This window comes from Dendropsophus ebraccatus, chromosome 7 (genome assembly GCF_027789765.1).
Source record: "Dendropsophus ebraccatus isolate aDenEbr1 chromosome 7, aDenEbr1.pat, whole genome shotgun sequence".
Taxonomy (NCBI): Eukaryota; Metazoa; Chordata; class Amphibia; order Anura; family Hylidae; genus Dendropsophus; species Dendropsophus ebraccatus.
The window spans coordinates 92,227,163-92,242,921 of record NC_091460.1 but is presented as its reverse complement, the minus strand read 5'-3'; the positions used below and the strand labels follow the sequence as shown (position 1 = coordinate 92,242,921).

General features: G+C 43.7%; 1 protein-coding gene across 2 annotated transcripts in view; it reads left to right on the top strand.

The window, feature by feature from the left end:
• ADGRL3 (adhesion G protein-coupled receptor L3) overlaps positions 1-15,759 on the top strand; it is a 643,814-nt gene that overhangs the window by 618,448 nt on the left and 9,607 nt on the right. Inside the window, exon 22 of one of the 2 annotated variants that reach the window (XM_069977905.1) lies at positions 1,178-1,274. In XM_069977905.1, the coding sequence (XP_069834006.1) occupies positions 1,178-1,274 (97 nt within the window). Of the gene's footprint in view, positions 1-1,177; positions 1,484-15,759 lie in introns of those variants that run through there. The other variant, XM_069977904.1, reaches the window with a different exon arrangement.

Sequence of the window (15,759 nt, the reverse complement as noted above, 5' to 3'; positions counted from 1 at the left end):
GGAGGAATGTGCAGCATTACTTACATTGCCTGCTGCACATCCTCCAGCCTCTGGGAGCTTGCTTAGCTGTCAGGCCAGAGAAGAGGAGGTGAGGAAGGGCAGCCTACAGATCTCAAACAGCACATGGTGACCAGAAAGTCTCTGCAGTCCTGCCCCTGCCTTATGTCCTGTGCTCCTCCTGTCAGCTGCTTATCTCTGCTTCAGACCCCTTCATCACAGTCCCGGGATGGAGAGGGGCAGATGTGGAGAGCAAGTAAGAAAGTGCAAGCTCCACAGGCCTAGCAGAGAGGCAGGTGTTTTCTGTGAATGTGTGTATACATAAATGTGTCTGTGTTTGTATACATAAATGTGTATTTCTGTGTGTGTATACATAAATGTGTGTTTCTGTGTGTGTATACACATAAATGTGTATATGTGTGTGTGTGTATATATGTATATATATATATATATATATATATATATATATATATATATATATATATACTGTATATATATACATACATATATATATATATATATGTATGTGTGTGTGTGTGTGTGTACATCTAGCTTTTTGTCTAGTATGTTTTTGTATGTTACAGTAAGAGTAATGTACACTTTCGTGGAATTCTGTCCATGCACAGAGGGTGTTCTGCAGACTGGACCTTGGAGCTTTCAGGATCGTAGTCGCTCTTAAAGGGAGGGTATCAAGGGTTAAAGTTTCTCTGAAGTCACTGTTAAAGGGGCAATCTTTTCAAGCACTATGTATTTCTCTGGAAATGCATATCTAGTTATTTATACCGCCCGACACATGCTGTAAAAAGTTTTTTTTAAAAGTCGCATCAGAATTGCTGTATTTTGTTGATCCGTCTAAGAAGAAATATTATAAAAGAGATCAAAAAGTCATATATATGTAAAACTCATATCAATAAAATCTATACATCTTCCCCTAAAAATGAGCTCATAACCAGCTACATCATTGAAAGATAAGAATGCTACATTATGCATCTTGCAATGTGGTGACAGTTTTTTGACATTTTTTTCAGGAAGATCGTTTCTATGGTGCCAAAGTGGTAAAAAAAAAACCTATAAAAATTTGGTATCGCCATAACTGTAGTGACCCAGAGAATACATGTATTTTGTTATTTTTGTCTATGTGTCTGCAATGAACTGATTTTTATCTATTTTATTCTTTTAGAGCCGAATTCGTAGAATGTGGAATGACACAGTGAGAAAGCAATCAGAGTCTTCCTTTATTACTGGAGAAATAAACAGTTCAGCTTCCCTAAACAGAGGTGAATATCATTACTGTCAGATTGCTGCCAGTAAACCCTATATGACTTGATCGACTTTTGTGATCTGATGTCAATATGTGCAGTTTTATTCCCAACTATAACACCGTGTTATACGCTGCCACAAAATTCTACATGTTTAATGGAATATAAGCACTCAAAGAATATCATTTCTACACTTGTAAAAACAACAAAAGAAAACGGCACCTGTAAACGTGTATATATATATATATATATATATATATATATATATATATATATATATATATTGAAGTAACAATAAACAAACAAGGAAAAACAAATAACATGTCATCTACGTAAGTGTTTCAATAACTTGATTTGTATAAATGATTGAGTAGTTATTACTATTTTGACATGTTTAAGTTCACCGAAACGAGGTAAGAAGATTTAAGTATGTAAGTGAACAATTGATATTCTGGTGGCCACATATACTGGTACTTTACTAATACCATATTCTTAAATAGGTGTCCTGGTTTTATTATTGGTGGTTTATCCAGGACTGTATTTACAGCTTGTGCTAGGCAGTTCTGTCACAAATACGCAATAAAGACTGCGCAAGGTCCAGGTGGATTGTGTTGCTGATTCACCATGGATCTCCCCTTAAACACAGTGGTGAAGTGGTAAGTGGTGAAATAAGTCACAGAAAGTCAGTTCTGATCCATGTGGATTAAACTAAATGGAGGTATTTTTCCTCTCCAAACAACAGCATGGCAGCTATGACATTTATTTATTTTTTTTTAACTATGACGTGCCCCTCTCAACACTGCTGCTCTAGGTACCTGGGTTTATCTTCAGGATAGGCCACTACTATCAGATCTGTACGGATTTAACTGCTTGCACCTGCACCTTCTCCTGATTGAAAAGGCTGACCAGTAGAGACTTTTGTAAATAAGTGCAGATAGCTGAAGGACAAGACAGAGCCACTATGGGATTTATGGTCTGTGTCTGATAGTACATGAAGAGTACATAGTACTTCTTTTAAAGGGTATTCTGGTGATGCCATTTTTTTTTTTTGCAATCAAAATAGGATGTCTTAAAAATAAAAGGAAAACTTTCTCCACTGCCCCAATCCCCCACTGCTACCCTTACAATGTCACCAGGTTCCTGCTGCTCATTACTTTTTCCTGCTTTCTCCACTATGTCAGACCTGCAGAATTGCCTTCTAGACAGGTCACTAATGCAGCCAGTGATTGGCAGAGCCAGCATTTCTTGCAAGTAAGAGGAAATGCAGAACAGCAGGCGTCCTGCCACCATCGGAATAAATGGCATGTGATCAGGAGAGGTGAGTATAGTTTTATTTTTTTCAACCTCTTAGTGACTATTAGTAGTACAGACATCGAGGGCGTGGGTTGCTGCAGGAGGGGCTGCCAGAGAGAATGTCAGTCTGCTGCCGCCGCTCCTGTTGCACAGGGCATTGGGCAGCAGACCATTGCTATTGTCATCAGGATTTTAGAAGACTCTGAAAGACAGTGATCACCTCATTGTTCATGTCAGCTGAGCATTGCCTTTCAACATGAGCTATCACCTGAAACGATTATCGTCCGGATACGCTGGTAATCGACCAAGTATGGCTGATAATCCTTTCGTTTAGTAGGGCCCTATCAATTCATTCCATATAGGTCATTACCTTTTCTTTCTCCATCTACCAGTTCTGAGCTGTTGCTTTCTGCAGACACAGAAAACTGTGTGAGCTGTTCTCTCTGCCCCCCACCCTTTTGAGACAGCTCATATAAACAGCTCCCTGGCTAGCTGTCTCTGTACAGGAGAGTTCAAAGGTCATGTTACTTGTAACCTTACTGTGATTAACCCTCCCTGCAGAAACAGCTGGCCAGGGACATTGTTTATATGATTCGTCTCAGAAGAGAGGTGGGAGGAGAGTCAAGACGGAGAGAACAACTCACACATAGTTTTTTTGTGTCTTCAGCAGAAAGCGGCAGTCTCAGAACGGGCGTAGAAGACTGAAAAGATAATTACATGTTTTTTATGGATTGAATTGTTAAAGGAGAAGTCTAGCCTCCCTGTATTTTTTCTTTCTCTTTTTTTAAAGGCAGGGGCACAGGGGAAAGAAAGTATTAACTCACCTCTCCCCATGCCTCTTCAGCCCTGGATTGCTGCTCCAGAATCTCTAGCGCTCCACACATCACAACCTGCTGAGGGACTGGCCGCTCAGCCAGTCAGTAAAAGGGGTGGGGCACTGTGCCAGTGAGTGGGCTGTCCATCACCAAGAACAGGCATTTTTCCCCTAGTTGTAACATCATCACGGGGGAAATGCCTTCCAGGGGGTCCAGAGGCTGGTCCCCCCACTCACTGCGGGCATGGGGAGAGGTAAGTTAGGACTCCTAATTACATTCCCCTGCCCCTGCTGCCTGCCCTTTTTTGAAAATGTCTGGACTTCTCCTTTTATCTCCAGAGAAATGTATTTTAACTGAGCGGAATACCCCTTTAACATATGAGGGGGATTTACGAAGCTTATGCCAGAGAAAAGGTGCAGATTCGCCCCTTCTCCCTGGCGTATGCCTCCCGTATGCCCAGCTCGCCCGATGGGCAGACTGGCGGAGCTTGAGGGTGTGTGATAAGGTGGGAAGGAGACGTGGCCTCCTCCCGCGCCTCATCATGATTTACGCCTGCAAACCATAACGCAAATCTACACCTGCTGGAAGCGTACGCCTCTTAGTGAATCCTGCCGGAGAAAAGGGGGTGGGGCCTAAAATAAGACCGGCGTACTTGTACGCCGGTCTTCATAAATCCCCCCCATAATGTTCTTGTTCCGAGATGGAAATCAACGTAACTAAAAAATAATACCGAACGCCATGCTAGTCAGTTTTTGATCGTATGATATATCAGATAAAAAGCTAATAAAAAGTTCCATCTACCCCAACTGGTACCGATAAATACTCCTGATGATAGCACAAAAAATGAGTCATCATATTGCTTTGTAGACAGAAAATAAAAAGATCATAGAGGTCAGAAAATGTTTATTCTAAGCCAAATAATCATTTAACTCTGAGAAAGCAAGAGCTACAAACATGCTGAGGAGGGAAGCATCCCTACACCATGGACGAAAGAAAAACGAGAGGGGGGGGGGGGGGCTTCTGGTGCAATATCACTCTGGTAGGAAACAAAGTGCAAGTGCAGGATTTGTGGAAGTGCAATTACACTCACCTTTCCATGTTGTGCAAGATATAGGCACAACACTATAGCACACTTCAAAGTTACACCGCAGCCGGTATCACAGGGAATGTCGCAACTAACACACTGTTAGTAGGTAGATCCAGAAAGAACATAGGATTTGTCAAGGACCAACAAACCCTTAGAAAAATGTTTCCCTTATGTGAAAAAATGGCGCTGGTGTCGTAGGAATTCTCCAAAGATCGGCATCTGACAGTTGATATTATCCAAGTAAAAAAGTTTATTCACGGCAACGCGTTTCGGCTTGTGTAACAGCGGACAAGCCTTTCTCAAGCCACATAAACCATTTCAACACAACATCACATATAAATACACATAAGACAAATAATGAATTAGACTTCAAAAAAATAATCAAAAAATATATAAGGAAAAAAAAAATAAAAAAAATTCAAATAGGTAAAACATATAAGAGAAGGTGAAAAGATATCTAAATATGTAAATGATTATCTAAATATATGGGGGTGTATCTCCAACTCTGGCATTTGTTGGACTTGCAGCCGTGTGTCAGCTGGGAAGCTGGGTGGTGTGTGGAAGCTGTGCCATTCCACCTTTCCAGATCCAGGTGGGTGAACCTGTAACTGAAAAGAACCTGGGAGTTCTGTGTTGTCTACTTGGACTTTATGTTGTGTTTTGCTAAAGTCAAACCATTGTTGTTTTGGTTCTGCTGTACCTTGTATGCTGAAAATGAAAGGACTGCTGTTTGGCTATACTGCGTATGGAGAAAGACTTTTCTATTGCCACTTGAACTAATCTCTACAATATCCAATTCTCCCAAATGATGATGTAGATTGCAAAAAGTCTGTGTAGTTCATATAGTCATTTGTAACTACATAGGTAGAGCAAATAGAAAACTTGTATCTTGTTGTACTGACAATGTATTTTATGTTTGATATGTTATAGTAATAGGCACTGAGGGTGTCAGTTTAACATGTTGCCGCTTCGTAATAGTAACACTCCATTGCATAAGGTAGTATCCGCTGACTGTGTAAAAGATGTTTGTTATTGAGAAGGATTGTAACAGTTTGGTGCGTGTGCACTGCTTACTGCCCTTGTCGGCACAGTCTTGGTTCATCCGAAGCCGAGGATTGTCGGCTTGCGCATGCGTAATGGTGCAAGATGGACGCCGTGGTTGATTTGGTGGTATAATTCAAATCCCTGTAAATAAGCTTTCTGTTTGCTATGGAGTCTTCCTATGGCTTTGTTCACATAAAAAAAAAAATAAAGAAAAGACATCCGATTTTGATATTTAAAAAAACGTATGTTGTTGCGTCAATTTTAGACTCAAAATGATGGACGTCATTTTAAACAGAGCTGAAAAAACGTTGTGTGAACATAGCCTATAGGTGACAAAGTGTTAGATCATCTCGTGGATCAGAATGACGGGGGCCTAAGGGCCTTGCCTCTCCTGTACATCTGGCAAGGACGGGACTTTTGTTCTAACCTTCCTGGGCAAAATTTGGCAAATTTGGGGATAAATGGTTCAAACGGTTCAGGCGTTCAGAAATCTATAGAGGGCAAACGGACGGATAGACATTCATTTTTATTCTATAAATAAACAAGATATACAAAAGGCGGGCAATTACTGAACCTTGGGGTCGCCACTTATAACCAGGTAAAGTTCACAGTAGCAATTCTTGACCACCTCTCTCTGGATATGGTCCACAAAAGAGAAGTCTGATGGCTGACTGCTATTCCAGGCTCCTGAATGGTCACCCAGCTTTTCCATGTTCCTGAATGGTCACCCAGCTTTCTCGGGATCCTGAATGGTCACCCAGCTTTCCTGGGCTTCTGAATAGCCACCCAGCTTTCCCAGGCTTCTGAATTTTCACTCAACTTTCCCGGGCTTCTGAATGGGATGGGCAGTCAGAAGCCTGGGATAGCTGGGTGAAACCAATCAGATGTCTATATGGGATTTATGCAAAGTCCAGATACACTAACATCCACAGGCTTTTACTCATCTCTACATGAAAACAAGAACTCTTTGGTATAATCCTTCTGGTTCTGAAGCTTTGCTTGATTTAGGGTCTATTTACACAGAAAGATTATCTGACAGATTATCTGCCAAAGATTTAAAGCCAAAGCCAGGAACGGATTTAAAAATGAGGAGAAATCTCAGGCTTTCCTTTATGACCTGATCTCTGTTTATAGTCCGTTCCTGGCTTTGGCTTCAAATCTTTGGCAGATAATCTGTCAGATAATCTTTCTGTGTAAACGGACCCTTATTTACCAATACCATTATTTAGGGGCCTGACCTTGTTTGTTTGCAATCATATATTTAACCCCTTAGTGACTGCCCATACATGGTTTTTATAGCACTCTTTAAAGGGCTCTCACACTAGTTGCCTATTCAAAAAGCTGTGATTTATTGTTTGCATATAAGACAATGCATTTTAACAGTCCCAGTTCATGTCATCTGGGCCAAAGTACGTCCATACATTAAAATTTCCAAGCATTTAAATACACAATAAAAGCGGTAAGGTCACTGTGGTTTGTCCCTTGAAATGACGTTATGCATTCCATACAGTATAAAATAGGGAATTGAATAAAAATACAGCAATGTGTGTATGTGTTGCTTACTATGTGTGTATATATATACATGTATATATATATATATATGTATATATATATATATATACAGTATATACATACCAAAGTAAAATATAGAAAATCTGGACTTGTTACTTCAATATGTACCTGATTTACTTTTAGGAGAACGAGCAGGAGAGGATGCGCTGCAGCACCGTTCATTCCCGCTCTGTGTTAAAATGGAGCTCGACTTTTTTTTTTTTCTTACACAGAGGTGGGGAGCAGATGCATTGCAGCACAGTCTTTTCCCCTCCTGTTCTCCCAATCAGTTCATGACTAAACACTCACACCCGGACCGATAAAATCTTTTGTCATGTCTCTATGATATGTCAAAAGTTTTTACAAAAAACAGGTACACTTTAAGGCCAGGTTCACACGATAAATGACAGCGCCCGTTCTGTGACACGCCCGTGTCATAGAACGGCCGTTGTTGTTGAAGTTATTCCCGACTGGTACTGCAGTACCGGCTGTATGAACTTAAAGGGGTAGTGCGGCGGTAAAAAATTATTCACAGAATAACACACATTACAAAGTTATACAACTTTGTAATGTATGTTATGTCTGTGAATGGCCCCCTTCCCCGTGTCCCACCACCCCCACCCGTGTACCCGGAAGTGTAGTGCATTATACATACCTGATCCGTGTCGACACGCGTCCGCCATCTTGTGCCAAACGTCATCTTCGGCCTGCTGGCCCGAACACCTTCAGCTGCTCAGCCGCGATTGGCTGAGCATAACTGTGTTTGGGCCAGCCGGCCGAAGATGACGTTTGGCACAAGATGGCGGACGGGCGCGACACGGATCAGGTAATGTATAATGCACTACACTTCCGGGTACACGGGTGGGGGTGGTGGGACACGGGGAAGGGGGCCGTTCACAGACATAACATACATTACAAAGTTGTATAACTTTGTAATGTGTGTTATTCTGTGAATAATTTTTTACCACCGCACTACCCCTTTAATTTCTTTTGAATTGAATCAGGTGTGCCCGCCTTTAAATTCACCATAGCTGACAATTTAAAGTGCATCCGGAGCCGCACTTTACATTTTCTGCACTGACAGTTTTGTACGGTCGCTATTAAGTGAATATCGGCCGCACAAGACCAACTTGTCAGTTTTTTGTGCAGCCGCAAGGAATCCCAGCCGGAGTGTATAGAGAATGTATTTCTTCATAATTCTAAATTTCTTCTTAATAACGGTCACTGTTGCAATCTGAAAAAATGCCCGTTATTAAATTAAAAACTATGTTGTGTGAACCTAAATGTTGAGCCTAACATATTCTTATAAATAAAATATGTTAGACCTAAATACTAATAGCAATAAGCGCAAAATGATCTCTCAAATGCAACACATACACCTCATATTCAATGTAATAGCAGCCTAGGTGAATATTCCCAAATACAGTGGTGCCTTGGATTACGAGCATAATTGGTTCCGGTACCGTGCTTGTAATCCAAATCCACTCTTAAGCCAAAGCAAATTTTCCTATAAGAAATCAGTGATATGCAGACAATTGGTTCCACACCCCAAAAATAATGATTTATATTCTGAATAAAATGTAAAACAAATGAAACAAACATTTAGAAACAGCTGAATATGTCATAATATAAGTTACTGTACTGTATAGCAATCAACATGTGGTGTATAATGTAACTGCATAAACCTGAAAACACAGCAGCAGTTTATAGATACAGGATGGAACTGCAGATCCCCATAATACAGTAGCGTAGTACAACAGGCTAGAATAGAGAAGCAGGGCTGCTGTCAGAGGTCTTTGTGGTCACATGACAGCAATGGGGAAGGGGTGTGTGTTCAGCATGGACCAATCAGGACTGACAGAGACTGCAGGCAGCATCAAGGAATGAGCAGGACATATGTGGGCACATACATGCATCGCTCTCTGTCGGAGGAGAGAGGGGTTACAGCCATGGAGAGATAACCTCCACAGTCCTGTCCCCTGATGCAAGCCCCAGCCTGAAGTGAATCTGCTATGATTTGAAAGGTGAGGGAGACTTTCTGGGTCAGAGTACAGGGCTGTAGACCCCGCTATGCAGACCATGCCCCTGCCCCGCTCCACCTCCCACCAAGTACAGGGAGCTCTTAAACCAAAATAATGCTCTTAAACTAAGTCACAATTTTGAAAACTGTGAGCTCTTAAATCAAAACGCTTTTAACCCTCAGACGACCCTGGACGTAGGGTTACGTCATGGAAGTCTGTCCCCAGACGACCCATGACGTAACCTTACGTCCTGGGTGTTTTTCCCGCTATGAAGCGCGCTCCGGAGCGGAGCGCGCTTCATAGCAGGTGGGGGCGGGACCTCACCGGTAATGACACGCTGCAGCGATCGCGCTGCCGCGTGTCATTAACCCCTTAAACGCCGCGATCGCGGCGCGACCGCGGCGTTTAAGTGTAAGTGACAGGGGGAGTCCCCTGTCACTTACCGATCGGGACCCCCGCAGTGTGACTGCGGGGGTCCCGATCGTTGAAACGGACTGCTGGAGGTCTCTTACCTGCCTCCATGCGGTCCGATCGGCGATCTGCTACACTGAGCCTGCACAGGCAGGCTCAATGAGCAGATCGCCGATAACACTGATCAATGCTATGCCTATGGCATAGCATTCATCAGTGTAGAAATCAAAGTAATGTATGTAGAAGTCCCTCAAAGGGACTTCAAAAGTGTAAAAAAAAAAAAGTTCAAAACACTATTACACTACCCCAAAGCCCCTCCCCCAATAAAAGTCTAAATCACCCCCCTTTCCCATTATATAAATAAAACATATAAAAATAAATAAATAGATAAACATATAATATACCGTAGCGTGCGTAATTGTCCGATCTATTAAAATATAACAAGCGTCATTGCGATCGGTAAACGGCGTACACGAAAAGAGGGGAAAAAGTGCGCAGATTACCGATTTTATGTTACATTATATATTTTAAAAAATCAATAAAAAGTGATCAAAACGTCCGATCTTCACAAATATGGTATTAATAAAAACTAGAGATCATGGCGGAAAAAATGACACCCCATACAGCCCCGTAGGTGAAAAAATAAAACCGTTATAAGCGTCACAATAGGCCCATATTATTAATATTTAATTGCCAAAAAAAAGGATTTCATAAAAAAATACATATATAACATTAGAGAATCTGTGTAACCTGCATATGGTTGTGTTCGGACTGACCTATAGAATAATAGTGTCATGTCGCTGTTACCATATAGTGCATTACGTAGACACAGGAACCCCCCAAACGTTACCATATTGCATTCTTATTTACGATTTCACCTATTTATATCTTCATAAATAATATATTTGGAATTCCATCATACATGTTATGGTAAAATGAATGACGCTATTACACAGTACAACTATTCCTGAAAAAAACAAGCACTTACATGGCTTGTAGATAGAAAACTGAGAGTGCTAGAGCTCTTAGAAGGGGAGCGGGAAAAACGAAAGCTCTAAGATCAAAATTTGCGCGGTCCACTGGGTCATTTTGGGCCTGGTCCTCAAAGGGTTAAACCAAGTTACTCTTTTTTTTTTTTAAACTGTAATTTTTATTAGAATTTTATATAATAAAAGACAAATAGAAAAAAGCAATGAAGCCAAAAACAGGTGGCCATACAGTACAGCACATATCCAGTGAAGTCTCAGGGGAAGATTGTACAGTGATTGGTCAAACAAGAACATTCAGTACATAAGGAGATATGTTACATAGTCACTATAATATTGCAGCAATGAAAGTCCCAATGAGGAGCTTCAGAATCAACCCAAATAACGTATAAGCTATGACCTTAACCACAAGCAGTAAAGAGAATCAAAGAAAAAGAAAAGACATTCGAAAAGACAAGCACCTGAAACAGAAGGGAACGGGGAAAGACAAAACATGGAGGGGTAGGGAAGGGAAGGGAGGGGGGCAGGGTAACGGTCCAGACTCCCTCAGGTATATCCTTGCTGTGTACAGTAAGCATCCCACGGGGACCACACCGCCTCAAAGAGGTCCAAGCGATTCGCCAGGGAGGCCGTGAGATAGTCCATAGTTCTCATGTCTTTTATTCTAGCCATCAAGTCCGCCAGTGGGGGCGGTAGGGTCTGCTTCCACTGTCGCGCAATCAAGGTCTTAGCTGCCGTCAGGAGTTGCAACACGAGCTTAGTAGCCCTCTTACCAATAGTTCTCGGGGTCAGGTTGAGGAGGCACGCTAGGGGGTCACAGGGGAAAGGCTTCTGCACAATAGTAGATATCATGCCACAAACGGCGGACCAATAAGGCCGAATGCTCAGACAGTCCCAAAAAATATGGTGGATTGTCCCCAATCCCCTAAGGCATCGCCAACAAACAGGGGAAATGGAGGCATTCAATTTGTTAAGCAATTCGGGAGTATGGTACCACAGCATAAGCAGTTTATACTGGGTCTCCTTGTAGGCGGTACAAATGGATGATTTAGCTGCCCTCTCCCATATGATCCCCCAGCACTCTGAGGAGATGGTTTTGGCCAGGGCTGTCTCCCATTTCACCATGTACTTGTGACGAGTCGGGGTGTCGTCAACAGGCGAGCCCAATATTTTATAAATATCAGATATAAGGCCTTGTCCATTGGGACCAGCTCTAGCCAGCTGTTCGAATGCCGTAGGCTTGGAGACTGCGGTGGACCCCAACAGGGTGGTCATAAAGTGATGGAGCTGTAAGTATGTGAATTGCTCTACCAGAGGGAGTCCATGTTTTTTGCGCAAGTCCGCAAAAGATAGCAAGGTGCGAGTGAGAGGATTGACAATGTCAGCAAATTGAAACAGATTGCGCTCTCCCCATGTCCGGACCATCACAGACTCCATACCCGGGGCAAACGCGGGGGTAAGGAGGAATGAGGCTAAGGGCGAGAGTGGGGAAAAAAGTTTAAATTTAGCGGAGCATGCTAGCCAAATTTGTCTAGTATGTCGGATAGGGCCCAGGAGCGGGTCAGGGAAGGTAATGTTCGGGTTAGGGAGCCAAAGGAGGGAATTTGGATGGACAGGAGCCAACCATCTCCGTTCTATGGCCATCCATTTGCTATAAGCATGATAGGAAGTCCAGGACGGAATACACCGCAGATTGGTGGCCCAATAATAATGTACAACATTTGGCACTGCCAAGCCGCCCTGAACCTTACTAGTCAGCATTACGGATTTAGGGATTCTGTGTCTCTTTCCGTCCCATATAAATCGAAACATGGCTGCTTGGATGGCTTTAAGTTCATGCATTGGGACCCTAACTGGTAAGGTTTCAAAGTGGTATAGTAATTTAGGGAGAATAGACATCTTAACCGCTGCTATGCGGCCCAGGAGGGAGATGTAATGCTTGCTCCATTTCACCATAAGAGCTTTGACTTCTCTGAAGAGTGTGGGGAAGTTAGCGGGACACAAGGAGGGGTAAGAGGCAGTCAAGCGGATCCCCAAGTATCGGATGGAGTCTGTTGACCAGCGAAACTTAAAGTTAGTACGCAAATGGTGCAGCTCCGCTGCCGGCAAGTTAAGAGGTAGTGCCTCAGTTTTTGCCGTATTCACCCTGTAGCCCGATAACACCCCAAACTCCTGCAATAATTTGTGCAAATTAGGTAAGGTTACAAGTGGGTTGGTGAGGGTGAGCAATACGTCGTCGGCGAACAACATTAACTTGTATTCCCTCCCCCTGATGGAAACCCCGCTGATGTCCACATTATTTCTAATGGCCGCCGCCAGGGGTTCTATACAAAGAACAAATAACAGGCGCGAGAGCGGACAGCCCTGGCGGGTACCATTAGAAAGAGGGAACACTCCTGAGCTGTGATGAGAAGACTCAACAGATGCTGTCGGATGGGAGTATAATCCCTGAATCGCTGCCAGGAAAGGACCCGTGAAGCCGTAGGTGTGGAGGGCCTCAAACAGGAAAGGCCATCCCAGGCGGTCAAACGCCTTCTCTGCGTCTAGGCTCAGAACCAGTGCTTTATCATTTTGGAGATTGACAGCATCTATTATGTCGATCGCTCGCCTAGTATTGTCCGCCCCATGTCTGCCCACAACGAACCCCACTTGGTCCTTATCCACTAGAGATGGTAAATAAAGGCCTAGACATGTGGCCAAAATTTTTGTGAAAAGCTTCAAATCTGTATTCAGAAGGGCTATGGGCCAATAGTTGGAACAGTCTAGGGGGTCCTTGTCAGGTTTGGGAATTAGGGTTATGAGAGAATGGAGCATGGAAGAGGGGATAGGGGAGCCTTGCATGTAGGTGTTGAACAAAGCAACCAGCCGGGGAGAAAGGAGGTCAGAGAAGGTTTTGTAATATAAATAAGTGTAGCCATCCGGCCCCGGAGACTTTCCCGAAGGAAGATGTTTAAGGACTGCTTGCAATTCCTCAAGGGTAATAGTTGAGTTTAGGTGTTCGATCGCATCGGGGGATAGGGCTGGCAAATGGCAGGAAGCCAAGAAGTCTTTTATCTTCTGAGCCCGAATAGCAGGGTCAGATGGCAGGGAAGATGGGAGAGAGTATAGGGCAGAAAAATAGTTTTCAAAAATTCGGGAGATATCCGCGGGGTGATACTTCATGGTTCCCAATTCATCTCTGAGAACCTGCGGAGACTGTGTTGCTGAGCGTTCAGAGAGCATACGAGCTAGAAGGGTATGAGCTTTATTGCCTCTCTCATAAAAACGTTGCCTAGAGAATAGGAGCAAACGTTCAACCTTATGTATAGAAAGGTCCTTAAGCTTAGCTCTGGCCGCAACCAGTCTGCGCAGGGTGCTCACTGAGGGCTGGGAAGACAAGGAGGCCTCCAGGATCCGGATGTTACGTTTAGTCTCCAATATGTCAGCCTGGCGATCCTTTTTCAGCTTAGAACTAATCGCTATACAGTGTCCTCTAGTAACTGCCTTATGGGCTTCCCAGAGGACTGATTGGGAAGATACTGTCCCCTCATTTTCTCTAAAATAGTTTTCGATGCATTGTTTAATAGAATCCCGTGATACCTGGGTTTTGAGTAAGGATTCGTTAAGGCGCCAGTGACATTGTCGGGTGGGTGAGAGCATGGGTGCCATGGTGATGTGAACAGGGCCGTGGTCGGACCAGGAAATGGGTTCTATATCTGCTCTCCGAAGCAAGCGCACTGTTGGGATATTCCCAAAAAAATAATCAATTCTAGTGTGTGTTTGGTGTGGGTGTGAGTAAAAAGAATAAGCTTTTTCCGAGGGGTGTACAATCCGCCAGAGATCATATAGGTTATGGCGGCGAATTAATTTACGGAATTCAACCGACAGCCTACGCAGTTCTTGAGAGGGAGGTAGGCCTGAATGGGAGTGTCTATCCATTAGCTCTGAAAATGGAAGGTTGAAGTCTCCCCCTAGCACCCTAGGTGAGGGCGGGTAAGTTGCAAGCCGTTTGAGCACCCCTCGGAGAAAGGGAATTTGCCTGCGGTTTGGAGCGTAGATGTTGCATAACAGGAGGGGTTTACCCTGTAGGTTACCCTCCACTACTACAAATCTCCCCCCTGGGTCCGAGTAGGAAGACGTTATCTGCAAAGGACAGTGTCGGGAAACTAGGATGGCGACTCCCCCTTTTTTACATCCCATTGTGGCTGAGTAGGTATGCGGATAGGAATGCTTAGCAAAATTAAAATTGGCTTCAGAGTCAAAGTGAGTCTCCTGTATTAACGCAATATCCGCCCTCAAAGAGCGTAGCTCCTGTAAGAGCAGACGTCTCTTAACATTAGTGTTTAGCCCTTTGGCATTTATCGTGACTATCTTAGCCATAAGGGAATCAGGGTGTGGAGAAGGCTAATAAAAGCGTAAAACTCACCCGAGTCTAGTGCGAAGGAGACCCTCCGCAACCGACGGCCTGAGGTAGCTAGAGATCCATCCGGAGTCTGGGACGGCTGGGGACCGAAAAAGGAAGGGAGGAAGGGGTACACACAGAATCTACACAGAAAAAGAAAAAGAACAAGTATGAAATCAACCAACAACCTAGAAATAGCCCAAAATAGGGCTTCTACGGCTCCAGGCCATATACCCATGCAACACGAGCATGGGAGGGAGCAAAAAACCCCCAAAATGTTCCCATTGTTAGAAACATGTAGTAAAGTAGTCAAAAATAGTAGGGGGGTAGGGCTCCTAGGGGAGGGGAAGAAACGAGCCATGGATCCGACAGAAAACAGAGATGAACAGTAACAATAAGTGGACAGCCCGTCCACGCAGCCTAATTAGCTGGTTAAGCAAAAAAAAAAGGCCAACTATAGAGCAAGAAACAATCCCACACAATGGGGAGATAGCAACGGGTCCCTTCAGTTCCGGATCAGCGAGGGGAGGAGGAATCCCGAGAGTCACGATCAGGTGGGGGAGAAGGACGAGAGTTAGATCTGCGTTGTTTCTGTTGCCACACAGTTCCAGGAGGAGGTGGGGGACATGCGACAGTCCATTCCGTGATCTGAGGGACAGGGAGAGCAAGGGTTTTGCAGAATGCAGGGAGGTCAGACAGGTCTCTTAGGGTAGCCGATCTACCATCCTTTCTTGCTACCAGAGCGAACGGAAAGTTCCAGCGATACACAACTTGGTGGTCCCTCAATGTTGTGAGGAGGGGACGGAGAAATCTTCGTTTTTGCAATGTAAGCCAGGACAAATCCGGGAAAAGCTGGATAGGGGCCCCATCAAACTCAAGATCTTTCATAGAGCGGGATTTAGCCATGATCCGTT